At 45.6% G+C, this 26093-nt stretch overlaps 1 protein-coding gene across 2 annotated transcripts; it reads left to right on the top strand.

The window, feature by feature from the left end:
* On the top strand, positions 1-25284 carry TAL2 (TAL bHLH transcription factor 2). 2 transcript variants are annotated; one of them, XM_061364945.1, is made up of 2 exons: positions 1-980; positions 22315-25284. In XM_061364945.1, the coding sequence occupies exons 1-2, from the start codon at positions 679-681 to the stop codon at positions 22673-22675; spliced, it is 663 nt and encodes a 220-aa protein (XP_061220929.1). In that variant the 5' UTR covers positions 1-678; the 3' UTR covers positions 22676-25284. The 2 variants fall into 2 exon arrangements, with proteins under 2 accessions (XP_061220929.1, XP_061220930.1); XM_061364946.1 differs by lacking the exon at positions 1-980 and adding an exon at positions 12183-12576.
* Positions 25285-26093: the final 809 nt, after the last annotated feature.

Here is a 26093-nt window from a genome sequence, read left to right as displayed (position 1 = left end):
GCAGGTGTTATGCTATAAAGGGAAGAGAGGCCATGGTCATTGTCTGTCCCAGGGAGGGGTGGTGGACAGTTGTGGTGCTTCAGTCTCTTTGCTTTCTACCAGCTCAGTCATTTCTGTTCATACCACTTCGAAATGAAAATAAACCAAGTGGCCCTCCTTGACATCAAGCAACTAATTTCAGTGCCTTTTATGCCATCACCTCCTGTTAGAAAAAACTCCTGAGCTTAGCAGCTTCCACAAGGAGCTACTGTTGAACTCTGTGGCCTCTCCTCTTGAGTTGACACTAGCCCTTTTTTATCGCCTCTGCTGTCCTGAGTGGTACCTCAGAACCCTGTCAGGGCAGCAGGAGACTCTTCTGTTGAAAAATCTGCATGTTTGCTCTTCAGGCGCTTGTAATCATCTCACATTGTCAGCATTCAGGCTTTGGCCGCCCATTAATACCAACCTTTCCAGCTGCACTGACAGAGAGATATTTCTGAACAAACATGGAAGGGGAGAGGAGATTAAATAGGTGACAGCTGGTGAAGACAGGAGCCAGGCCAGGGCAGCTTTTTATAATTGATTATTTTATTTGGGGAAGCCAAGATACATTTGTGGCATAGGGGGATTTGGGGTGTGTCTCCATGACTGACCAAACATACAGTGTCTTCTCCCTGGGAAAACTGTTTATCTATACACATGGATGCCTTGCTAAGTTGTTGTTATGTGTTCCTTTCCAGGCATATTCATAGAGTAAATGCACAGAAAACCCAAGGTCTTGTCTACGCACTGAAAAGGCAACTGCCTGAAACAAGCAATAGTGTTTCCAAGCACGCCCATTATGACTGTATCGTTATACTGGCATGCAGGCTTTTGTTCCAGAGCAGACAGGCTTTAGCAGGAGAGGGAGTAAACCAAGCACGCACCTGTGATCTGAACTCACATTCTGTCCCACGAAGGAGGGGCCATACCAGTGCAGACTATACTCTTGTAGCCCCCAGGTAAGTGGATGAAGGGGGTTCTCATGCAATATTTGGAAGAAAATAAGGCGTTTTTCTTGATACGTACCTTCTCATCCCTGGAGACTGACTTCCTGCAGCAGCATATGGTGCAGCCTCTACACCTCTACAGCCACGGTGTTCTGCTCTGCACTTGGGAAGAAAAGGCACATTGCTGTGACTCATGGCCCTAGCACAGAGAGGGAAAAGGATATCAGTAGGTCTTATAGCTGAGAGTTGGAGGTTACTTTGTGGTGTTCTTGGGTATTGGTGTTTGGTCTGTGAACCTAATTAAGACATTAACATACCTGGGAACATAGGAATGCCGTCAGTGAAGAAGCTTGGGTACCACCTGTGATGACTTACCTGCACTGCTGGTGCCTTTTGCAACCTGAGGCTACTTGCTGTAGGATCTCCTCAGGTTAATGATGCCTCTATGATGCATTCATTGTTGTTCAGAAAAAGTACCTGTTTTGTCCTACTGAGATCAAAATGTTGCTAAGGGACAATGTGCTGAGACATTTGTTGGCCTCATTCATTACTGGTCTTTTACAGCCACTTCATTGCATTACTCCATGATGTTAACAAGATAAGATTGAAGTGTTAAGCCCTACCAGAGTACTTTCTGCCTTGCTAAGGTCTTTCTGCCAACAAACCCTAATAAAAGTGTGTACAGCAATGGCAGCTGGAAACAGCAGATTACACGCTGACAGTGCTGGCTGTCAAAATTTAGAAGACCTTGTGTTGTTAATAGTTAGTATGGTGTGGTTTGCGCTCCCTTGGAACTCACGACCCAAGGTAGGTAGACAGGGACTTAAATCTGAATTGCTGTGTGATACCTAAATAATGGCCAGGTTCTGTGCAGAAAAGGGCATCTACCTCCTGGAAAGGCAGCACTGTCCAAACAGAACAGTCCTGGGTCTGATATATTCCCTGCTAATGCTGATGTTGTAGAGAGAGAACACAGGGGGCCATTCTAATAGTGCTCCATTATTCAGCAAGGCTGTTTTACAGCAAAATGCCTGGCTAAGGCCAGTTTGTAAAGAGAGAAAAATGCTGGGGGTTGGTGAGTCCTTTGCAAGTTTTCTCTATATGGGAGGAAAGGGGAAAACATGAAGTAGAGGGAAATATCAGATCCCCCTTCATGACCTGCCCCGTACCTGGTACAAAGCAGGAAGGCTGCGGATGCCAGCCCAGCTGCATCCAGAGCACCCGCCAGGTGGGCATTGCTACCCTCACACATACTGCAGATCAGGACCACAGCTCTAACAGCGACCAGTTTCAGCTAAGAGGTTTTGGGTTATTCTTCCTTTTCCTCCCCAGCCATCCCCCCCACTGCCTCTCATCCTTGGTCTGTGCTCAATCCCAGGGAGCTGGGACACAAGCAGGGAGCTTTATTTATAGGGAAGAAAAACTGTCAGCAGCGGTGGGCAGAGGGGTGTGAGTGGAAATCAGTTGTGCTGATAAGCCTTCTCACTGTATTTTATTTTACTGAGGTTCTTAACAAATGATCTTTATGAAATGCAAACCTGGCTTATCAGGCTAATGCAGATTGTCTGAAATCCTTATCTCCACGGGCCAGTTAGCTGGAGTGATCCCCTTTTCACAATGAATAGAGAATGAAGAGCTGCACACAAGCCTACCCCTCCCTCCTTCCAATCATTGCCATTTACTGGCAGTGAACCAAACAGCTCTGATTTCCAAACTCATAAATAACGCAGAGGCTTCAGAGCTGAGCTGTCCTGTGTTTGGAAACAGTTGCTCAGCTGAGCAGGGGGCCCAAGCTGGCCTTGAGGGGCAAGGGGCAGGGAGAGGGAAAAGGGGCAAGAAGTCCCTGGTTTGTTTCACTTTCTGAGAACAGTCTACGTTTAAGCCAGCTTCTAGTGGTAGATACAGCATGATCTCACACACACAGGTGCGAGCCTCCCTGTAACTGTTGTCAGTGGACCCAGACCCTGACATTTAAATGTGTTTTCTCCGCGTGCTTTTTTGCTCCGTAGCGTAGTGCTATCTGCCAGGGAGAAGCTGCTGTTATTTGTAGGTTGAAGATTTATGGTGAGAAACTTGCCCACTGCTCAGGAGAAGGATATTTCTTCATTGTGTATGTATTTTCTGTACCTCCTGTGGATCAAGTTTGTGTACCTGGGGAATGGATAGCAGCTAAATAGCTCTGCTGCCTTTTCTGGGGATAGAAGCATGGAAAAAGTAATGGCAGCTGTGGGAAAGTTTTATTGTTCAGGCTGCTGAACTCTGGGAACATCTCTGGGAACACACAGTGGAGCAAACAGATACCACTGTTCTCTGCCTGTGATGTGTGGTGATGTCCTCCATTCCTGGGGTACTATGAGATGCAAGATGATCTGCACCAGGTCCTAGTCCTTTAATTCCAAATTAGAACAGGCCTGTACTTAGGTGACAAAACCTAGTGAAGAAGCAGCCTGATTTTATCCATCAACATGTGCACGTTCTTTTAACTGTATTTTGCCCCTTTTGAATATTTTTCTTCTCAAGAGGCAAGGGCCTAGATTTAGCATTCGGTGCAAGGGGACCTCACAAAGCCACAGTTGTACGGAGAAACAAGGCTCTGTAGGAAGAAGGTTTCCCACAGCATGTGTCACATAGAAACGCTAGTGGAGCTGCTGTCAGTTCCTCATTCTTCTTGACATCTGGGCAGATGCCAGTACGAAGGATTAGTTCAGCAACAGAGATGAACTTCCTCAAAGCAGGAGAGCTTTTGTGCACCAGGATGCAGTTTACCCTTTGTATTGATACTAGAGTTAACTGCTAAATCTGGGAATATGAATTATACCAGAGCATGGAAATATCTTGATGATATGTCTACCATGGAGCATAGAAGTAATCAATGTACCATGTGTTAGAGCGGGCACCTTGTGTGACATGCTACACCACAGAGGTGCAATTGCTGTCTAGCTTTGCACATTATGCAAGACAAATCCTATCAGCCAGCGTCTGGGAAGAGTTATTTTTTCCAGGCAGCACTGAGGTGTGAGCTCTGATCTCCCTTCAACATAGAGCAAAAAAGCAACTCCCTGTGTTGCAGCTCCTTGGAAAACAAACCCAAAACCACACAATGGAGACGACTGTACATGTGCTGTCAGCACACACTATGTCTCATATGGTGGCTCCTTCCCAGCTTTTGTCCTTGTGCTTTTTTACCTGGAAGTCAGAAGTGTTTTCCCTTTCTGGCTTCAGAAAAGGAGGAAAAAATGGAGAAACAAGCTTGCAGGATGGCTTCACCATACTCTGCTACCTCCCTATTTAAATAGGTAACTATGTAGCATTATTCATTCATGCTGCTGTTGGTAGGCCTAAGGAAGACACATTCCACCGTGAATCTGTTTAGGTGGTATCTGTGAATGGCAGCTGTCATGAAGGTCTTCAGAAGCCCCCAGACAAGTACAGCAGGCATAAGTGAATATGTAAAGCAACACCAGCATCTCCAGAGCTAGCTGTGAGGATGGAGTCTGCTCCTGGAAACAAAGGCTCACAATTAGTCTTGGGTGATTATATTGCAGCATTTCTACTGAAGGATTAAGCTTTATTGTATCTCTTTTCTTCTAGGAAGTCCAGTTTTCCTTTCCTTGTAAGGCTCAAAACCGTGTTACAGTTGCCTAGCCTTACAGATGTCCCTCTGTACAATAGAAAAAAGTCCAAACTCTTCCTCCTTCCCTGGCTTTGATGTGGATGCACGTGGGAGAGTTCAGCTCCTGCTGCCTGCTGTTTCGCCTAATCTGGAGACTGTCCCCAGTACTTTCCATTCCACAGTTACCATGTTTCTTAGCTTGGAGTTTCACCCCTTCAGCGTGAGTGGACATTTGGGGTGCAGATCTAGTTCTGTTAAAACCAGCAGCTGAACTTGTCTTGCAAGGACCTGAACTTCATCCATCTCCCTCTCCTCCTGGAAGAGCTTGACTCAGTCCAGTCGATGCCCTTAAGCACTGCTGAAGTTTGTAATATGTCCACGCAGCTATGGCATTCAGCTTCTCTTCATTAAGTCTTGTCTTTAGCCTGCCTGTTGAGTTGTTATGGCAGTTAGGTGCTCTGCTGTATGGGAGGTCTTGGGCTGTGCTTGTGAGAGAGCTGTTTTGCAGGCTTACTCCTTCTCCCCTGAGCATGCAGCTGGGCTGCCCTGGTGGGTTCTACTGCCCTTCCCACACTTGCCAACGCAGCCAAGTACCCTTGATAACCGTGGCACTTGTGGGCAACAAAAGATGACATGTTGGGTGTGAGACTTTGGGTGCCCTGAGCATACTCATCCCCCTGTCACTACATTGCTCGTGGGGAAAGACATATGGGCTACAGCCTGTGAAGCCCTCTGATGGTGTTAGGTCTGTTCTGCTCCCAGCTGAACAGGGTACTGGTGAGAGCAGTGAAAACTACAGTTTTGGTTCTTGCATGCACAGGACCCTTCTATTCAGCTCCCTTCTATGGCAGGCCTGGATGGGTCCTGCTGAACTACCCACAGGGAATGCGGGAGGAGCCACACAAGCTGGCCCTTTTCAAAGGTGATGGCTGTTCCTGATAATGCCAACTGGCTCAGCTTTCATTTCAGCTTCCTGAAGACTCATGCAGACAGATCAATTAGGGACAGCACACATGAAGCTTCAACGCTCCCCCAGATAATAATAAAAATATGCCCCTGCTTTTCTCCTTCCTTGAAGTCCCCAGGAGAGAATTAACTGGTGCTGCAGGTGCAGCTGTCCTGCAGGGTGGTGAGAGCAATGAATAGTAAGGTTTTTAGCTCAAGCACACTAAGGCTGTTCAGCAGCCATTGGATAATCTTCTGTTAATCAGATTATGTAAATTACTACTTCAGCATCCCTATACCATCTCTCGTCCCCCTGCTCTTCAAGCTGGAAATAAAAGGCACTCTAAAAAGAAACATTTAACTGCAAAAAGGCAGCGCTGCTGAAAGGGGTGGGCAGAGGGTGCTGGGACGAGGAGCAGGGCTTTGTTTCTGTGCAAATGGGTGTTTCTGCTTGGTAAAGCAGCAGGAGACACCAGCAAACTAAAGGTCAGGAGTGGGCGCTGCCTGTGTATTAACAGTGTCTCAGTAGTGGGTTGAGGAGGGCAGTGCTGGTGCATTCCTGGAGGGATGTTCTTTGCCCTGGGATGTTACTTTTGCTGCACTGAAAGAGCATCTCTGACCTCCCTAGAGCAAAGCGGCTTCCTGCCTTTGCCCTCGTGATATAAGTTCATTTATTGACAATGTAAAGCCCAAACAGGGTTTGGATTGAGAGGTGCTGTCAGCAGTCCAGGCTTAGCCAGCGAACACAGCGACCAAACTAAATGAAGGGACAGATTACCAGAAATGGCCTCTGAAGCTGTGTCTGCACAGCCTGGCACTGTATCACCTGATACCTGCACTTGTGCTTTACAGCATGCAAGGCAATCAAATCCTCTAGCTCTGGGTTTCGTAGAGGGTTATGTCTTCCTGAAACACATGTTGAGCAGTCACAACAGCATCTTACTCAGCACTCAAAACATGGCTTACGACACCTGATCTCCGAGGCTGTCACATTCATCCAGGTAGGCACAGTGACAGTGTTTTTACAAACTGGAGTAGTAAGCTGAAGAAGGCAAGAGAGGTCAGCTGCAACTAAAGCAGAGCTTATTTATTCTTTGTGCAGCCACTGAAAGCCACCCAGAAAGCTGAGCTGACCTACATTTGCTGTATAATACTCCTGGCTGAAAGCAATTCCTTTTGTCTGTGACAAAGATGAGGCTGCCTCTCCTATGGCAGATGCCACACAGTGGAGATGAGGTTTTCCACCCCACACAGGGTTTTCCACAGGGTTTCTGGTACTTACAGGTGATCAAGAGAATTTGTTCCCCCACCTTTCTCCACACTGTTGAACACACATCCTGATTTTTATGTCTTGTTAACAGTGCACGGGCAAAGCTGTCTGAAGGGCTGCTCGTGGGCTGTTAAAAGTATTTCACGTGCAGGGTTCATACACTCCTGCTTTGATGGGTCAAGCTAATCACAGGACATCTCTTGGGTTCAGGTGAAAACATGCAAATGCCTACACTAAAGACTTTGCTGTTGTTAATGGGGCTGCTTCCCTGTGCTGTGTTGTGAGTCTGGGACACCAGCTCTGCAAGAGGGATACTCACAGTCAAGTGGGGAATGGGCACCCTGGTCTAAGCTCTTAGGAGCTGCTGCCTGGCCTTGCACAGTAATTATGACAGTGCAGGTGGTCAGATATACACATTGCACAATTATTACCAGGAAGAATTTCCTCAAAGAATAGTCTTCCTTCCTCTGGGTGCTGTTGGCTTTTGTAAAGCCAGTGGAAAGTAAAGAGACATACAGCACAGTCATATGATGAAACACAGGTGAACAGGAAGAGTAACGGTGTGATTTCTGCATACTGCAGATCAGCCCTGCTCTATATTGACTAATGAAAGCACATCAGTTGGTGTCAGCTGAGCCCCTGAAATACAGAAATGTATTTAAAAACAATAGAAATAAAGCAATTGAAAATGAAATTTGAAATTAACTGTACCATCTCTCCATCATCAAGGCAGCAGTAAGGGCATACATTCATAACAGGTCAAAAATAGGATGGCAAAACTTTAGAAACAAAGGAAGAAAACTACCATTCAGTCAGAATAGTGATCAGGTCTGGGTTTCCCACATGAAACGGACAGCCTAATGGTAGTGAACTCTTGAGAGGATGGGTTTCTTAAAGTTTCCCTTTGCACACCCATGCGCAGCTGGTCTTGCAAAGGGAGCAGTCTCAAGCACGAAATATGGGACCTCTCCTTCAAAGATTTCAACCTCAGCCATTGCCAAGCAGCAGCCTGTGCTAAGATGGGATGTTAGGGAGATTCAGAGCAAATTCCCTTGTTCCTTGCACGAGCTCACCACAACAGCAAGCCATGTGGTTTCGAAGACTTGCACATGAAGAAAGAAAACTCTGTTCTCACAGACTGTGTGAAAGCCTGGAGACTCCCATCCCATTCAATAGCCATGGCTGGGATGGCTGCGCCTTGAGTGTTTTGCTTCAAGTCACACTTGAAGTTAAATCTTCACATCCCTACTTTTTGACATCAGTTAAAAGTTCGTTGTAGAAGGCGCAAACATGTCTATAGCAAAGACCCTTCAGAGCTTATAACCTGTCCAGGAAGGTTTTCTTATATTGAGTTACATGTTTCTTTGAATCCCTGCTTGGAGTGATGAATATGTGGTAGCCTTATAGCTGCATGCCACTTATCTGAGCTCAGCATCATGTGCCAGTGAAAATGGCAGTGGCTGATTCTCTGGTATGTCTGCTTTATTTTTCCCTATTTTAGGTGATTTCCAAAGGACTTTTAATGTGTAGGTACATCTGTGTCGAAGGGAAAATGACCTGCTTGTCTCTTTTCTCTTGCTCCCAGTGGAAGGTTTAGAAAAACATTAGGTTTTCAGTCTCATTCTTTTGTGGCTAAACATTTTCTTCAAGGCTATCAGCAACTTTTAGCATTAAAAAGGAGAAGATTTTTGGCTTCTGGAATTAAGCCGAAAAGTGTGGCCAGAATTTAATGCACCCCCTGATGTGAGTGTTTTGTTAACACTAATAAGAGATTCAAAACATTACAAGAAGCTTCAGATGATGGAAGTTTAATACTTCAGCAGTCTGCATGCAGCTGCTGCTCTGAACCTCAAGCAGCCTCCTCCATCTCGCTGTATTCAAAACCTATTGATCTAAATTCTGATTTTAAAGCGCAGGAACCCAGATGTGTATAATTGCTTCTTATTGTTCCCATCTGCAGAGCACGGCTCTGAGCTCACAGCGATCATGTGGCAGTGTCTGCAGACTCTTGCTGTCCTTTTTCTGTCCATCATTTTGTGTGTGCTGTTTTCATCAGACTTAAAGGGGTCACACCACAAAGGGGAAAAAATAATGTGAACCCAGGTCCATCTTCTCTGAAATCTCTACCCGTATTTAGGCGTGATCCTCTTTGATTTCCTGAACATCTGCAGTAAGAGTTTGGTTGGAGAAAGACAGGGTTTGAGGTCTGGCCCAGTGTGAAACGCAAACATGTTTTTAATCCATCTAACCAGTACTCTATCTTGGAGAGGCTTCTGTTGGCCCTGGAAGCTGTGTAGCAGCAGGATAAAGCCTTTTGCTCCTGCTTGCATACCGCACAGTCACATATGCCAGGAACAGCTTTTCTTCTTTTTAGGAAGAAAAGACACCAGGGTTACTCCCCTAGGATGTTTCAGGGGCTGAACGTGGATGCTGGGGTGAGTTTAAAATAGGACGTAAGAAACCTGGTTTTGAGATGTTCACAATTTGCCCACATGTTCTTAACTTCTTCAAAGGGCGCAATTCTCCCATCTATTGCTTTGCAGAGCCACAGGGAAATGTTGTTACATAAATGACTGGCAGTGCAGGCAGTCTGTTGCTTCATCCAGGCCAGACTGCTACCGAGGCAAGACAATGAGCTGACAGAAGTGTAGCTTTCAGAGAGTGCACTAAATGTGAGCTCAGCACAGACTCTGAGGGGAGGATGTGCTGGGCACGATAGCAGAAATGGGGAAAGGGTGTTTTCTCTGGATGGGGTCTGTACCTGTTCTCTTCAGCCTCAGATCTTACCCATGAGAGGGCCAAGACTACATTTTCCTTTCTCTCCTGGCTTTTGTTTCATCAGACTTGCCAAGGAATGTCTCTGCTGGGAAGAATGTGTACCTGCCTGGCAGAATGGCTTTGTATTCCAGCAAGGGGCAGCCAGCACCGCTGCAATAAATCAGCGCTTTCTGTACCTCAGACACAACAGCTCTATGTCCCCAGTTACCCCATTTACACATACAGTGTTCCCCATCCTCCTGTTCTCAGTGCTATAAGGGCAACTGGGACTCTACTTTCTGAGAGAGGTATCTGAGGAGGAAAAATGTGTCCATGACACAGGCAAACATGCTAATATCAACTGCAGTCTGGAGTCTGAGAGTTACAAAACATGCTGTTTCTCCTTGACTTTTCATGGAACTGACAATGGGTGGCTACTAAAACCAGACCTGTTGCAGGTGAAGAGTTACCCCAGGCTCCAAGGAACTGCCAGCATAGATCCTGGCAGAAATTTTTGTAGTGAAGAACATGCCCAGGGTGCAATATTGCTTTCACCGGTCTTGTTCCCCTCTTCTTGCCAATGGCTGAACTATGCTATCCTGGCACCTATGGATTGGCTTAGGGAAAAGCAGTCACAGAGATGTATTCCCCCTACTGCCATGTCACTGACAAGTACAGAGAGAAAGCTGAAGGAGACTCGTGTGGTTCATCGGTGCCAAGTAATAGGAAGCTTTATAAATAAACAGTGAAATGGACCCCTTCAAGGGTAAACTGATAGGGTGGAAAAGACCGTTAAAGTTGGTGTAGAAGTCAGCATCCCCGTGCCATCTCAAATTGCATCACAGATGTGGTGCTGGCTTTTCCAAAGTACATGGGATGGGGCTAAGATGTCCCTTTTTCTCCTTGTGTTTTCCCAGTGAGGCAGGTTTCTCACCATGAGCCTGCTGCTAGAGGGGGCATGTATCTGACAGCAACAGGAACAGAATCCTGCACTCTTGCATGGATAAGTGAGTGAGAACGAATAGCAGCCAATCCCGTCTGAAATGCCTGCAAGGGCAGAGGCTTTTCTGGCTGCATATTTTATAATGCTTCATCTGGCCAGGTTTTGAGAGCCCTCGGCAATGAAGTATCCAAGCAGTTAGGGCTAAAGAGCTCTCTCCCTTTCCTGAACTAGCAAGTCCCCTTCCCTACTGCTGTATGCTGGATGGAGATTCTCAGGGCAGATTTTGGGTAAATAATGGGTTGGAGGAAGTAACAGAGAGGAGGGGTTCCCTGCAACTTTCCAATGTAAATTACATGGAAATTAGGCTTCTGTGAGGCCAAAGGCCCCTCTGGAATAGGGCCTTTAGTTAACATAACACTTGTGCTAAATGAAGCGGTTGACACAGCTTTCAGGCTGTAGTGCTGCTGTTAATCTACCATGTGAAAGGGCTGAACCTTCAGTCGAGCTCTGCAGGGAATGACTTGCCCCGGCAGGGACCTGGGGCACATTGTCGCCGGAGAGCAACCACATCATTCCACTGCTGTGTTGTTAGTAATTATAGAGGCAATCACATTAACTGAAACATTCACAGTGCTTTTAAAAACCCAGTAGGTGAGCTCTACCTAGCCAGCTTGTAGTTTGGGTGAGGTGGTCTGGGTGAGCTGAGCTGTCTTTAGGCTTGGCCGAGGAAAGCAATGGAGTGTGCTTAAAGCTCCCTTGTCTATTCTGGATGCAGGTGTTTTCCTGCCCCATGACTGTAGTTGAATGATTAACTGGTGTTTCTCCTTCCCCATTCCTTTTCTCCCTGTAGTATCCTGTTGCTCCCAGTGCCTAACTGGGTATCTTGCTCTTGTTCCCCCTATTTACTCTTATCTCCACCCAAAGTAAACTCCCATCACTTAATGGAGAAGCAGATGGAGATGCAGATGAGCTCACATGGGTCCCAAGGCTTTATATGTCTGTAGCAAGGCTACATCGCTTCATTGGCTTGTGCCTGGGGAAATTTTTCATAGACACATAGAATACTTTGGGTTGGAAGGGACTACCAAAGGTCATCCAGTCCAACATCCCTGAAATGAACAGGAACACCTTCAACTGGATCAGGGTGCTCAGAGCCCCGTCCAACCTTGAGAATTTCCAGGGATGGGGCATCTCCCCCCTCTCTGGATAAGCAGGGAGCATAGGCCCCGAAGTGGATGGCAAGCTGGCTCACATGTGAATTCATACCTGCAGCCTCCTGCTGTAACTGCAGATTCAGGCCGAGGGCCAGCGCAGGTCTTGGGGCAGTGCTGAGCCTGCAGCGGCTTTAGCTGCCCATGCTGCAGAAGGTGCTAGCTGTGTCCCTAAAGTGAAAAGGCACTTTCACTGAAAAGTGAAGGCAGGATTGATTTGCCTGCACATGATCACCCCCACAACCTCACCACACTTGCTGTCAGAGCAGAGCATTCCCTTGCTTAGGAATACGATAAATACAACCAGCCTCTTCCTCAGTACTGAGTCACGTTGAAACTGGCTTTTACATCAGCACTGCATCTTTGTCTTTGGAAACATTTACAAGCTTAGAGATAAGTTTTATTTATTTTATTTTTTAAAAAGCCCCCATAAAAAAGAAAAAACAAAGCAAAACAAAAAAAAAACACCAAAAAAAAGAGAAAAATCAGATACTTGCCATGAGCAGTTTCCATCCTTTCCCGCAAAGTTCCCTGACCTATCCGGAGTTCTTCTAAGGCTAGTAAGAACTACCAGCCCCAGGAACAGCAGAGGGTGAGAAGAGAAAAGGCAGGATAGAGATAATCTCCTGGGAGATGCAAAACAAGCTCCCTGGATTGCCAGGACTAGTGGTGACACGCGCCAGACAAAGGACCTGCTACTCTATAAATGAGGCAGCCAGGACCCGTGCTAGGCTGACTCCAGCGAGAGCAGACTCTGCAGCCAGGCTCTGCGAGAATCATCAGGAAAGCAAAACAAGAAGTGTCCAATCCTGCTGTCTATTTGCCTGCTGACCAGATCTGAAGAGGCACAAGCACCTGTGACCAGAAAAGTGAGTGACAATGGACTCTTCTCTTTACAGTGTTGCCTCCCCTCTTTTGGGCTTATTTTGCAACTTTCTTAGGAATGCCAAAATTTCTTCTCGGGGCAGGAAATATCCTTAAAGGAAGGAATTTCTGCAGTAGCCTTTTACCATCCACTGATTTTTTATCTCTTATCATGGCAGATCTAGGTCTTGTCATCAAAAAGTTAAGAGTAAGGCACCTGATCTTACAAACAGAATAGTTACAGAAACTGCCACTACAGGTGATTGTGTTTAATGAGGCAAAGTAAACCTGTAGTCTATTTTTGTGCCTGGACTTGTCAAATTCTTAGTATCCACACAGAGAGACAGTGAATTGGACATGATGCTGAGAGAAATGATTAGTTGGTTTTACTACTTTGGAGAGAAACGTTGATGCTTAGAACTGGAGCAAACTAATGTTACTACTACTCCTAGATTTTTTTACATCATAACTATGTAATTACACACAAGGCAAACTCACACCACTGCAAAGTGCTCTAAATTTGAGTTACTGCACTGGTGCAGAATGGTTACATAAAGCACCATAGACTTTCTGAGTTTAAAAGTAAAACTTAACAGAATTGTCCAGTAGTGTTTGATGATCAGAACAAATCATTCACAAAACCATAGATGGTCATGCATTCATTAGACTTTACTGTATGCTTGTGCACTAGACTGTGTAGAAATCTTACGACAGTATCAACAGGTAAAGATGTAAAGAAATAGGTTTAAATTCCAATCCTCACATGTTTAAAAACATTCCCATTACTTCACTGATTGTCTTACAGCTGATGTGTATGTCAAGTACATAGATACTTGAATTTTGCTCAGTTCAACAGTTCACTTAAGAGGAAAAGCTCAGCAATTTTATTTATTTCATTTCTGCTGGCAAATATTAATAACCCTCAGATTTGTAAAAAATCCCACATTCTGAAACTGTCAGTCTAGAACAGGTTTATATTTCCAGGGGTAGTCTTTTACATAAAGCTGTGTTTGCCTGAGAAAGTTAATAAAATAAGCATTTTTTTCTGAAATAGGCGTCTCTATCATTCATGATTTCCATATAACAGTATAGGATGATATTTGTTTTTCAAAACCTTTTCCCACCATGCATTTCTATATCATTTCACAAAAAGTAACTAAAATGAACGCTGCTTGATTTTACTGTTTGTTTACATAAATCATTAGTAGCTGTGATATGAGCAAGAAATTAAATGCTGATAACATGCTGGGTAGAAGGCTTGAGGACCAAATGCAGATGCCCATGAGAATGTGGTTGAGGCAGGAATGATCTTCTTTCTGGTGTTTCTATCAGGTGTAGTCCCATGGAGGTGAGCAGCATGATACTTAAGGGAAACCAGGATTGTGGTACCTGTCTTGCAGTGATTTGTATCACACTTTTGGAAGTTACAATTTGCTGCGGTGGTGGTTTTTTTCCTCCGTGTTTATGGTGACTTCTAGTCTTAGGCACAGCAGACCCAGCTAGTTCCTGGGGTGATGGCATGGGGATCAGTAGGCTGGTTTTAACTTGTATTTGATAGGAGAACAGGGCATTGCATGCCACTATCTGGATGCTGTCAGACCTTTAGCCTTGCTTTGCCTGAAGTCAGAGAGATTTGCTATCAGACTCAGAGCAGGCCTGGATAAAAATGCAAAAGCAAATGCTGTCTGGGGGTCATATACAAGATGTATCTTTCCCCGGATGCAATGTCCCTTACAGCACTGGATTTTCCTTTCTCTGCCCCTAACAGCTCCTGTAAGCAGGATGTGAGTTTTCCTACATAAGCAGGCAAGGCAAGGGAGTTAAAGCAAATGGACATTTTTCTGCTATTAACAGCTAATTTACTGCCTCACAGTGGCAGGTGCAGACAGGAGCATGCAGGAACGAGCGCTGTAACAAGGTGGGAGTGGATACGTGTATAGAACAGGGCTTTGCACACAGGGTCTGGAAAAAAGAAAGTCTCTGAAGACCTCCCTGAAGATAACCAAGCTGATATTCTTCTCTGTGTTAACCTGAAGCACAGGGATAGTGTCTATGTGAAGTATTTGAGAAGTTAATTTGGCAGAGAATGCTGTTAAAGGAAACCCACTAGAACTGTAGTTGAGACTTCGATACAAGATAGCGTTACTGGAGAAGGCACCAGGACGACAGTGAAGCACTTTTCCAAGGAAGGCTCTTGGATCTTCTTGAACAGAAAATAGCACAAGTGCAAGTTTAGTGAATAAAGGCTAAATCTTCTGGCAGTGTTCTTTTCCCAGCTTTGCAAGCAGCCATGTCCACTGCTAATACACTAGGCATCCATTTAGCAAAAGTTATTGTGGCCCATGGGTGGGTTCTTTGTTTTGCATGGAACTGTGGTATAATTTGACTTTACTGCAAAGGAACATAAAAAGCACTGACAAGAGAAGAGCCACAGGGAAACCAACCAACAACCAAAACCAGTCCCATGCGCAGAGTAAACCATTCTTTGGGTAAACATCTCCATCAGTATTGGTGAGTTCTTAACCACACGTTTTGTGCTCTCCCAAATGCCTTCTGGGTGCTAGCCCATTGCTTTACAGACCTACCTTTCCCAAGGCAGCCTTGCAGGATATGCTGCCAGGGTGTCTGGGTTACAAAGTAGGCAGGCTAGGCTGATTTCTCAGGAAGCAGCAAGCTCTCTCCCCCATTACGGTGAAGATCTGCACCCTCTAGGAAGGCAACTGGATTACAAAGCTAAGCAACTCTGGGGCAACACTGGGTCGGGTGAAAGATTTGCCTTTTGGAACTGTGATCACTTAATAGACTAGTATCCCCAAACATGATGGCTGACTTTGCCCGGAGACCTTTGCACAGTTGCTTTTGCAGACTCTAGTGATTTCTTTTTCCTAAAGGTTCAACAAGAATACAGTGTGGCTGTGAGTTTCTGTAAATGCTGCCCTTAGACAGGAGGGGTCCCAGAAGCAGAGATTTCACTATGTGCATTTCGCCCCAGATTTACAGACTCTGAAAAAAGTAAATCACCGTGTCAGTGCTGGCTGGTTTTTATAGCACTTTTGTTGCTCTGCTGTGCTTTGTACTGTGGTTTGATTGTCAGGTAACACTCCCAAAAGAGGCATGAGGCAGTGAAAAGAGCCCTTGTTTACTCCCAAAGTAGCCCCTCTTCCCACATGTTATTTGAAATGAAATGAAGTTCACTGCTGTTGTTAGGAACTGTCCTGTGAGAGCTGAGAGAGGCTCTTCTCTTTCCTTACACAAACACAGCATCTACCAAACACACAGACACAGGCACGTACACACACACATACAGACAGACACAGACAGGCACGCATACTTTCCCACAAACCTTGCAGCTGAAACAAACTAATTACCGGCAGAAGGAATACTGAGGTGCCACAAAGGAAAGGAATTTGCCTGAGGCAAAGGAACAGCAGAAATGAGGACAGAAGTTAAATTCCCTGGTTTGTTCAGCTCACCGCATTGTGCTCTCTGTTTCCTTGTACACCAGTACACCCATGGGATTTCAGGTGGGAGACACTTGGGAGGGCGACAGTGCTGAGATACAGGGAGGCAGTGATGGAGAGAGGGGGCTGAGGAAGTCTGGGAGGGAAGAGCCTGGACCTAGAGGTGCACTGCTCCTCTTGTAACCTGTCAAGATGGGATGCATTGTCTCCTCTTACCTCTCTTTCCAACCCAAAGGAAGTCCTCGCAAACCAAGCAATTGTGCATCTATCAAAGCATGGTTCAGCTGCAAAGAGTTTCAGCTTATTTCTCCTAGGTGGTGGGGGAAAACTCACATGTTATGGCTAGGCAGTGAAATGCATAGTGACATTCATGCTCAGTCATGCCTTCTGCATGGAACTGAGTCCCACGCTCCCATGAAACTGCAGAGGGAAACAGTGACTGTCCTCTTTCTCCTCTTCTCCAGATCACACTGATGTAAAGTGAACAAAGCACAGCAGCGACAGTTGATAGCTGGGGAATCTTTGCTCCCCGTGGTAGATCAGGCTCACAAGCACCTGCCTGATACAGAAACAGACACCATCTGCTCTTCTGTTGCCATTTATTTAAGGGCTTGAGGGGACTGCACGAAATCCAGTGCAATGTGTTAAATAACCAATTTTAGCAGCCACTGGGTTTCCCCTGTGGGGTGACAGTGTGGCACTGCAGGTTTACTAGAAGCACTCCAATTCTTGCTAGCAGCAGGCATCTGCTGTCTGATTAAGATTTGCAGAAGTAGGTCTCCAGTGGCCAGTTTCAACATGGATTTAACTTCACTGAGGTCAAAGGTATAACTTGAGGGAGGAACTTTCTCATCCAAGATCTTTAGTTAATAGCAGCCTGCTAATTATGATTGAGTGCTGGGCTCCTGGATAGTCCCTTGCCAGCCCTCAGACATTAACCACTGGCTCAGGGGCTGTTTGCTGGGGAATGCCCTAGCAAAGATGGTGTTTTGTGCCGAACCTGCTCTGCTGCTGCTGCCTGAATTGCCTGAACAGCTTTCTCATAGAGAGGCTGTGAGAACTGCTGCTACTGAGGGAGAGATCTTCATGTTTTCCATTGTTTAGTCTTTTGTCTGGTGACACTTGTGGCTGCATTAATCACAGGCAGTATTTTTCTCTCCTCTATTCTTACATTGTTCAAATGGGTAGGCAGGGGGGTGGAAAGAGCTTCACTTAACTGGTGGGGTTTTTTTTCTCTTTCTGGCTGTTGGAGCAGATTTGCTGCTGGGCTGGATTATTTGTTTGCACAATTCTCTTTACACACTGCAGGTGTGGATCTTAGCCCATGAAACTGCACTTACCTAGTAGTTCTGGACATGGTGTCTTCTTGATCTGTGTTAAATCCTGTCCATTTTGCCCTGCAGAGTAATTTTTCCAGTGAAAATGGCATATCTTCCAGATACACATTCCTGAGAGCAGAATTAATCCTCTTGAATTTAAGCTGCTGCCTTCCTGGGTTTCTTTATTGTCAGCTAAATGTGGGGCTGTTAACCTGTGGTAAGAAAGATGACCAGAAAGCAGAGAATCCAGGCTTGTGGGTTAATGCAATTTGTCAGTCCATGATATGTACAAACACGTGATTTCTGCACAAATTTAAGATAGACCAGTGGGATATAAGCTGCATGCAGCCACTAGACAATATGTATTTTATACAGTGCACCAGAGAAAGCTAAAGAATAAATTGCTCTGATGTGCAACATCAGCAAAGACCTGAAGCTGCAAGTAATATCATAACGAAAGCCAAGCCTGGTGGGGACCACTGGAGAGAAGGCGGGAAGAGGAGGAAGGGAATGAGACAAAGGGAATGGAAATTAGATCCCTTGTCAGTAAACTGCATTTTAACTGGAAGGCGTTGTGTTTACAAAAAACCTCAAGGGATGTGTAGGTGACTGTATGAGAAAAGAAGCTGTGCTGAAACATTGCAATTACCGCAGAATTGGACAAGGCTTGCTTTTCTCTTATGTTTCTAGCTGAAACTGAGCACAACAACAGGAAACCTGCACCAGTAAAGGGGGAAAGGAGAGAGGAATGTAAATTGGAGAGATGTACAGAGGTGGATCACGCCTGAAATGAAGCTCTCTGTAGAGCTATCAGGGCAAGGGGTGGGGGAGTGGGAGGCATGATGAGAGGGAAGGAGCTGTTGTTTAGTGAGCTTGAATGAATGTCAGAAATACAAACACACATTTTTGAAGTGTAAATCATGAGCTGGTCTCACAAAGACATATGTTTGCTGACAAGGCTTGTGACCACAAATGCAATATTGTCCTTTCCAAAGGCAGGAAAAGAGAGACAAAGAAAGCGTGATGTCAAGGACTAGGCTGGGGTTATTTTTCCACCAATAATACTGCTGACAGGTCAAGATGAGATGTTCACAGCACCAGGGCTGGATGCTAACCTGCTGTTCCGGGCACTGTCTGCAGGAGAAGAAAGAGAAGAAGCAGACCCTCCGTTGGTATTTGTAACTGAGGTATGAAGAGGTATCCAGCAACCTGGGCCCACATAACGATTATAGTGCAGAAACTGAAAAGCCTGGCAAAGTACAATCCACCTGATCCATTAGAAGAAACAAGGAAGCCCAAATAACTTTCCTTATGTTATAAATGTGCCTTTGCACTTGGGTAAATTTGTCCTAAAAAAAGAAACAAAACACCAAAACCAGAAGAAACAGAGAGAAGCAGATGGCACTCTGAATTTCATATGGACCCAAGCAGCTGCTTGGAAGAACAGAACTATACGAGTAAAAGTTCTACTTTCAGGAGCGAACGTGCCACGGTACAGAGGAGCACTGGAAGACAGTGCTTAAGATCTGTATCACTGATATAGCAGTCAAAAAGGTACATGCTAGCTGTTTTAGGTAGGTGCAAAGCACAAAGTAGATTTGTTCCCATAACAAAACCCAAAAGTAATACAGTAGGAGTAGGAGAATAAAGGAGTGGGAGAATAATTAAAAAAAGAAAAAGAATAAAAATATAATCCCCATTTAGGTCAAGCAATGGGGCTCGATGTAAGTCTACAAAAAACATTAAAAGCTCTCAGCAACCTGAAATATGAGTGTGTTTTAAGTGTGCCACTCCTGAAGCAGGGCATTCTGGTAGGAGAATTTTCTCAACCCCTGAAGGCAGAGTAGACAATTGAGCATGACAGTGATTTCAGACTTCTATCAAAATAGAAATGTGGTAGTTCTGTAAGGTCTGCAGCCAAGCAGAGCCTGCAAAGTATGGGCAGCATGAGTCTAGCCATATATAGTACACATGGGTGCATCTGTATTAGCTGTCCAGGTCTCTGGATATGGCTCTGATATAATTTATGACACTATAACTGTGTTTCCCTGGTGATTTGTAATCAGCGCTGGCCTGGGTCTTGAAGGACCTGGGAGAGAAATTCTCTGCCTGACATGCATGTTTTGTTTCCCTACAACAGCACCCCAATTAACCTCTGAGTCACAGTGCAATTTCTTTATTTACCCAGACTATTAACATGTATTTTGGTGAACCCTGAGTGTTCTGCATGGTATGAGGCTGCTTAACATGGACATGGGATCACATCTGTGCTGTCACCCAAAGTTTCCTCTTTATGAGGGTAAAGAGTGCTGTCTCCCCTGCTCCTCAGTCCCCTGTGGGATTGCTGTAAGGATGGGTTTGCCAATGAATATAAAAAGCTGAGGTTTTTACATGCATAAAAGGTTAAGTGGAAACGTTTGTCCTTTAGTCTCTTGGCTGCAGCTACTTTTTCCATGCCCCAACTGTCTCTGTGCCATTGGCATAAAAAGCAGCTTCAGAAATGGAGAAGTGAGTGTCTCCTGCAGGGCTGTGGAAGAAAAGAGAAGACTTTTCAATGGTCGTAGAAGTAGGGTTACGGCAACCCCAAGCACTTTTGATAACCTTTATGGTAAATGGCTTTTAAAATTTGCGCCCATTGCACAGTGCCCTTGTGTTGCCAGGTCTGCTCTGGGTACTGGTTTCCTTTTGCTGCACATCTCCTGCTGCTCCAGGCAGGATGGGCAGGTAACCCCTCTGTAGGCATTTTGGCTAGGATGCCTACGAGTTTTGTAGGAATCACACTTTCCCTCTTCAGCTTGCACTCATGGCACTTGTGGCTTAGTCTTGGCAGCTCAGATTGGATAAAACAGAAGCCCGAAAGGATCAGACTGTAGTGTCTCTGCCACCAGCAGTGAGCAGTCAGTGTGGGCTGCGTAGGGAACCAGACTGTTGCTTCCCTGGAGGAGTCTCCTGAGATAACTATAATCACAAGTGACTGTAGTGTCAGCTGTCTGCTCACAGAAGGCCATGATGAATGTCCACCTAGACTAGAAGCAGCTAGGAGTCACCAAGCTAGGGCCAGCTGGGAGCAGACCCCAAGAAGGTGTGAGCTGGGGCTTGGGACAGCATGGATGTGCTCTGCACTGAACCTGCCTGCCTTCCCTTCCACCTTCCGGGTGTCACTCCTGCAGCCTAGTAGGATGACTAATGCATTCTGATTGGGAATTCTGCTATGGAGGAACTCTCAAGAATCTGGAGGAGCAGCATTAAATGGTTGTGTGAGAAAATAAAATTCCATTTACTCGTTTATGAAGTCCATACTAGACTCTGGTGTCTGTTTGCAGCTGCCATGATTATGATCATGGCTGTGAATAGGGACATGACTTTAGGAATTAGGGTGAATCTGTGCAGGATATGTAGGACAAGGGCATCAGCCACAGAGGGCAAAAATTAGAAAGGTCTAGCACCACCACTCTGTGCTCACTGCTGGCCCAGAGCAGCAGCTTGTGTGAAAGCCAGGGCTATCTATCCAACTGCTGAGGTGAGCAGCTCAAGAGAGGATGCCTTGAACACCGGAGCGGGGGAGATCAGCGTCCAGGAGCCTCAACTCAGAGCGGCGAGAGCAGAGCCACCGAGGGAGCCTCAAGTCCTCGACAGGACCTGCCCAGGAGCCGGCAGTTCAGCTGACGCGAGCAGGGACTCACAGGGGGCGGAGCCAGGAGGAGCTGCGCTAGCCCTGATTGGTTAAAAACCTGCCCCAGGGAGCGCGGGGAGGCAGTTCGAGCGGGATGGTGAGCACTCGCCGCATGACCAGGGCTCGGTCTGGGAGCTCTGCTCTGGGGGGCCTGGCAGTGGCCACCGTAGGCACCCAGACAGAGCCGATGAGAGGGGAGGCTGCAGTGCTGACTTCAGAGTTGTGGTCAATGGCTCAATGTCCAGCTGGAGACCAGTTACGAGTGGTGTCCCTCAGGGATCGGTGTTGGGACCGGTCTTGTTTAACATCTTTGTCACTGACATGGACAGTGAGATGGAGTGCACCTTCAGCAAGTTTGCCAATGACACCACGCTGTGTGGTTCGGTTGATATGCTGGAGGGAAGGAATGCCATCCAGAGGGACCTTGACACACTTGTGAGGTGAGCTGATGGCAACCTCATGAAGTTTAACCATGACAAGTGCAAGGTCCTTCACCTGGGTCGGAGCAATCCCAGGCACAGCTACAGGTTGGGCAGAGAAGAGATTCAGAGCAGCCCTGAGGAGAAGGACTTGGGGGTGCTGGTTGATGAGAAAATGAACATGAGCCAGGTTCAGTGTGCGCTTGCAGCCCAGAAAGCCAACCGTATCCTGGGCTGCATCAAAAGGAGTGTGACCAGCAGGTTGAAGGAGGTGATCCTGCCCCTTTATCCTGCTCTCGTGAGACCTCACTTGGACTATTGTGTGCAGTTCTGGCGTCCTGAACATAAAAAGGACATGGAACTGTTGGAACAAGTCCAGAGGAGGGCCTCGAGGATGATCAGGGGACTGGAGCACCTCCTGTATGAAGATCGGCTGAGAAAGTTGGGGCTGTTCAGCCTGGAGAAGAGAAGGCTGTGTGGAGACCTCATAGCAGCCTTCCAGTATCTGAAGGGTCATATAGGGATGCTGGGGATGGACTCTTCATTAGGGACTGTAGGGACAGGACAAGAGGTAATGGGTTAAAACTTAAACAGGGGAAGTTTAGACTGGATATAAGGAGGAAATTCTTTCCTGTTAGGGTGGTGAGGCACTGGAACAGGTTGCCCAAGGAGGTTGTGAATGCTCCATCCCTGGCAGTGTTCAAGGCCAGGTTGGATGAGGCCTTGGGTAATATGGTTTAGAGTGAGGTGTCCCTGCCCATGGCAGGGGGTTTGGAACTTGGTGATCTTAAGGTCCTTTCCAACCCTAACCATTCTATGATTCTATGATTCTATGATCTAGCATTCACTCACCATCTCCTTCGCTTTGCAGGACGTTAAGGATGACAAGGAAGATCTTCACCAACACCAGGGAGCGATGGAGGCAGCAAAATGTCAACAGCGCCTTTGCCAGGCTGAGGAAGCTCATTCCCACCCACCCACCAGACAAAAAACTGAGCAAGAATGAGACACTCCGGTTAGCGATGAGATACATCAACTTCCTTGTCAAAGTTCTGGGAGAGCCAGGCGTGCAGCAGACAGCAGTGGCAGCACGGGGCAGCATCCTGGGCTTCTTCCAGCAAGCTCCACGCTTGCAAAATATGGAGGAGCTGACACTGATCGAAAACTGTGTCTCTTCTCCTGCCATGAGCAGCAATATTGTAGGGTGCTGGTCAGAGACATCATCTCCCTAGGAGACAATGAGATGTGCAGTCTTTGTGTTAGTCTGATAGTCCCCCTCTTTTTGCAGAATCTGTGGGTTGCTCTTCTATGGATTGTGATTATTTATTTATATTTATTACTGGTTTATTTGGTATACATTTTTATTTAATAGGAAAGGAAATCCTTTGTCAGCCAACAACCTGTAAGACCAGACAGAACTTGCAGCCCCTCTCAACTTGGAAGGACTCACTGCTGTCAGAGCAGAGACCAAGAGAGAAAGGCCTTGTGCCTTGATCAAAGCCATAAATCAGACCATAGAAATTCATCCAGTGTTTCCAGGAGGGAAAGAGATGATTCTATTCTGCCATGCTATTTCAAGAAAGCACTAATAAGCTCAAGAATTACAACTGCATTGCACAATATGTCCAGCAGAGACACAGGCTTAGGTAGTGAAAAATTTTGAGAGGTGCGATACTTGCCGCAGTCCTCCTCCAGTGATTCCAGGGGATAATTGCACTCACTCTTGAGTCGGTGAATCTTACTTCCAGCTTGAGTCTTCCTTTTTTAATAGAAGTCCTAGCCCTTGAACCTGGCTACATCTTTCTCCATCAGACTGGAATGATCCCTAGTGCCAGAGCAACATGCTATTAAATTAAATTAAAAGCAGAATTAAAAGCAAAAATGAATTTTCTTTTTTAAATAAAAGACAACATAGTAATAGATGAGTTTCAGTGGGCTCAACAGGCAGAGTAAACCTCCTCCGTATCAGTGACAGCGTGCATTTGAAGGAAGCTGATCAGCTACACTCCAGCTGCCTTAAAAGCCCATCAAACAGTTTGATGGCTAAATGTCTTTGTTCTTCAAAAGCTGTAGCAATGGGGGAGATCCTGCTCTGGGAGGGAGGTCGCAGGAGAAAGGCCTCAATGATGCACCTCGAAAACCTTCATGGGAAAGCCAGTGAGCAGTGTCCCTTCCTGTGACACGGTGCAGAAGCAGCAGGAGCATGTCTGGGCCTCTCAGAAGGTGCTGGGAATGCACCACTGGTGCACTGCGGTTGCCATTTGGCACAAGGCTGTGTGTCATGGGTCTTGGGCATCGAGTTCCTGAACCACTGCTTTTGCTGCTGTGAGAGGCAGAACCAAACTGCACGTATCCTTGCTGTCATCTGTAATACCCCTGGTGCTATGATGCTGGGCTGCATGAGGTTGGTTTGATGTCTGCCCTAGGTGGGGTACCAAGACCATGGACAAGACTAGGGGCATGCTGCCCACATACTCACCTGACTGCCTTTAAACTGCCTGCTTTCACCTGCTGTAGTTAAGGTTCCTCCATCTGAGCACTATGACAACTGGGCTGGTGTAGCAAGGACAAAGAAATTGGTGTAAGGGTCTTCCATTTGATTCAGTTGGTCAGTCCTCTGTAGGGAACAACAACCACCATGCTGTAGGTTTTTAGATGATAAGTAGGATTAAAAGGGGTTTTGTGAAGGTTACTATTGCGGGTTGTTGCCCACATACCAATTTAATTTCTTGATTGAATTATAACCTGTGCCAGCAAAGGCCTTGACTGCTCAATCAAGTTATAAAGCTTCCCAGAGCAACAGAAAAATGACACCAGGTTTAAGCAGAACTGCTTCCTGCTCAGATCCTTCTCCCACTCACACAGGTCCTTTTGATTTCCATGTGGACCAACATACCTGTCAATGTTAGAAAAGACAACTATTCACCACTGGTGAAGAAATGGAGTTCACATGTGCCTTGGCATGCTCCTGCACTGTTTCTGTTTATTCATGAGACAATGAGCTGCCTTCAGGAAGCAGAGACAGGGTTTATGCATGTGACATGTACAGCCCTTCTGCATGAGGGGATTTGGCACCCAAAGCTGAGCTGCCTTTTAAAGCACCACCACCATTAGGTGCACCAAAGAAGCCAGGACTGACTTCTGCTAGGTGTGTATTGGACTGTCCTGTGCACTGGCAAAGACTGAGGTCTGTCAGGAGCACAGCTCATCCCATCCAGGTCTGGTGCTGTAAGATACAGGCATGCCAGTGGACTGATTCTGACCAAAGAAAAGAAAAAAAGACTGAAAGGGTTCATAGTGATTTCATTTTGTTTCTGAATGCTGCTCATCTTGAGTTTGCTTATCCCTGCTTTTGTGAGCTATCAGGGCTGGGGACTGCCCTGGAGAGCAGCTGAGTGAAAACACACTAAAGAGTCTTTTGCACAGATTGTCAAATCAGTACTGCTTTCTCTCCACCTCTGCTCACTTTAATGTTGATGAATGGAGTCTGCACAGCTCCTTAAAGGTAATGAGCCAAGTCCTCCTCCTATCTTTCTGTTGACTTGCTGCATGTTACAGCAGGATAAATTAGTTCAAGTAAATCAGAGCACTTATTGGTGTGGTGTGGTGCTGTTTGGTCTATCAGTTACTTGCTATCTTAGGAAATACAGGTCACCAAGGCAAGCTAAAACATCTTGTGAGCAGAGTTATTGTCCAGGAAAGGGGAAAGAACACCTGGGAATTTTGTAATGTTATATGCTTGTTATATTTTCTATCCAAAAAAGCTTTCCTTCTTATTATTGCTATTGTTCATACCAGCGCTTTCTTTGTTCTTTCAGTTTAGGAGTTCTCTACTTTCATGTCCAGCATGTATTTCACTAGATCTACCAAAGACTTTTTTTTTTTTGGTCAAGTTCCTTATTCATATTTCGTGGATTTTGTGGATTTCTTACAACTGTGTAACTGATCATATTTTGTGTTATATGTTGTTATTTAACATTTAATATATTATTCCAAATAAATTATTTAAGCAACTGATACTTGTCTTTTTAAACCTCTCTAAAATTTGATTTTATGTTTGCATACCACTTGGTAAAGGATACCAAAAACATTACAGTGTAATTTCCAGTAGAGGATCATTCTACTGTCCAGTAGTCTTAATGTTAGAAGCAGTATTATCAGATGATGAAGAATAACGGGAATTCTTTGTTTACTACTATTTCTTAAACTTTTTAGTTATATTGTATTTTAATCTACAGTCTTAGGAGATTTTGACCAGCTATTGAAAAAGACAGATAAATACAATTTCATTGTGCAATACTGTTGGGTTTGTCTTTCAAATATTCACCATTCAAAAGATTTAAACCAACTCCATTTTAAAAAGCAGAAGTAACCCTGAAAATTTAATTTGGGCTCTGATCTGAGCCTGTCATTGTCTGAAGATGTTCAGATAGGCACAAAACCTACAGATTCAGACTGGAGTGCAGGTTCAGATACAAAAACTTGTCCAAAGTTGAGGGGAGTTCAGGACGTAAAGCTGCATTTTCTGGCTAACATCTGATGGGAAAAACCTAATCCCCAATTGAATACGAGGCTGGGAGACGAAGCACTAGGATAACAGATGCAAAAGTTGTGAGGAAAAGATGGGATAATCTCTGGGACACAGGGCCA

This window comes from Neopsephotus bourkii, unplaced genomic scaffold (genome assembly GCF_033783945.1).
Source record: "Neopsephotus bourkii isolate Nb327-2 ecotype Australia unplaced genomic scaffold, CSIRO-AGI_Nbou_v1 NB_1258, whole genome shotgun sequence".
In the NCBI taxonomy this organism is placed as follows: Eukaryota; Metazoa; Chordata; class Aves; order Psittaciformes; family Psittacidae; genus Neopsephotus; species Neopsephotus bourkii.
This window is presented reverse-complemented; position numbering and strand designations above follow the sequence as displayed.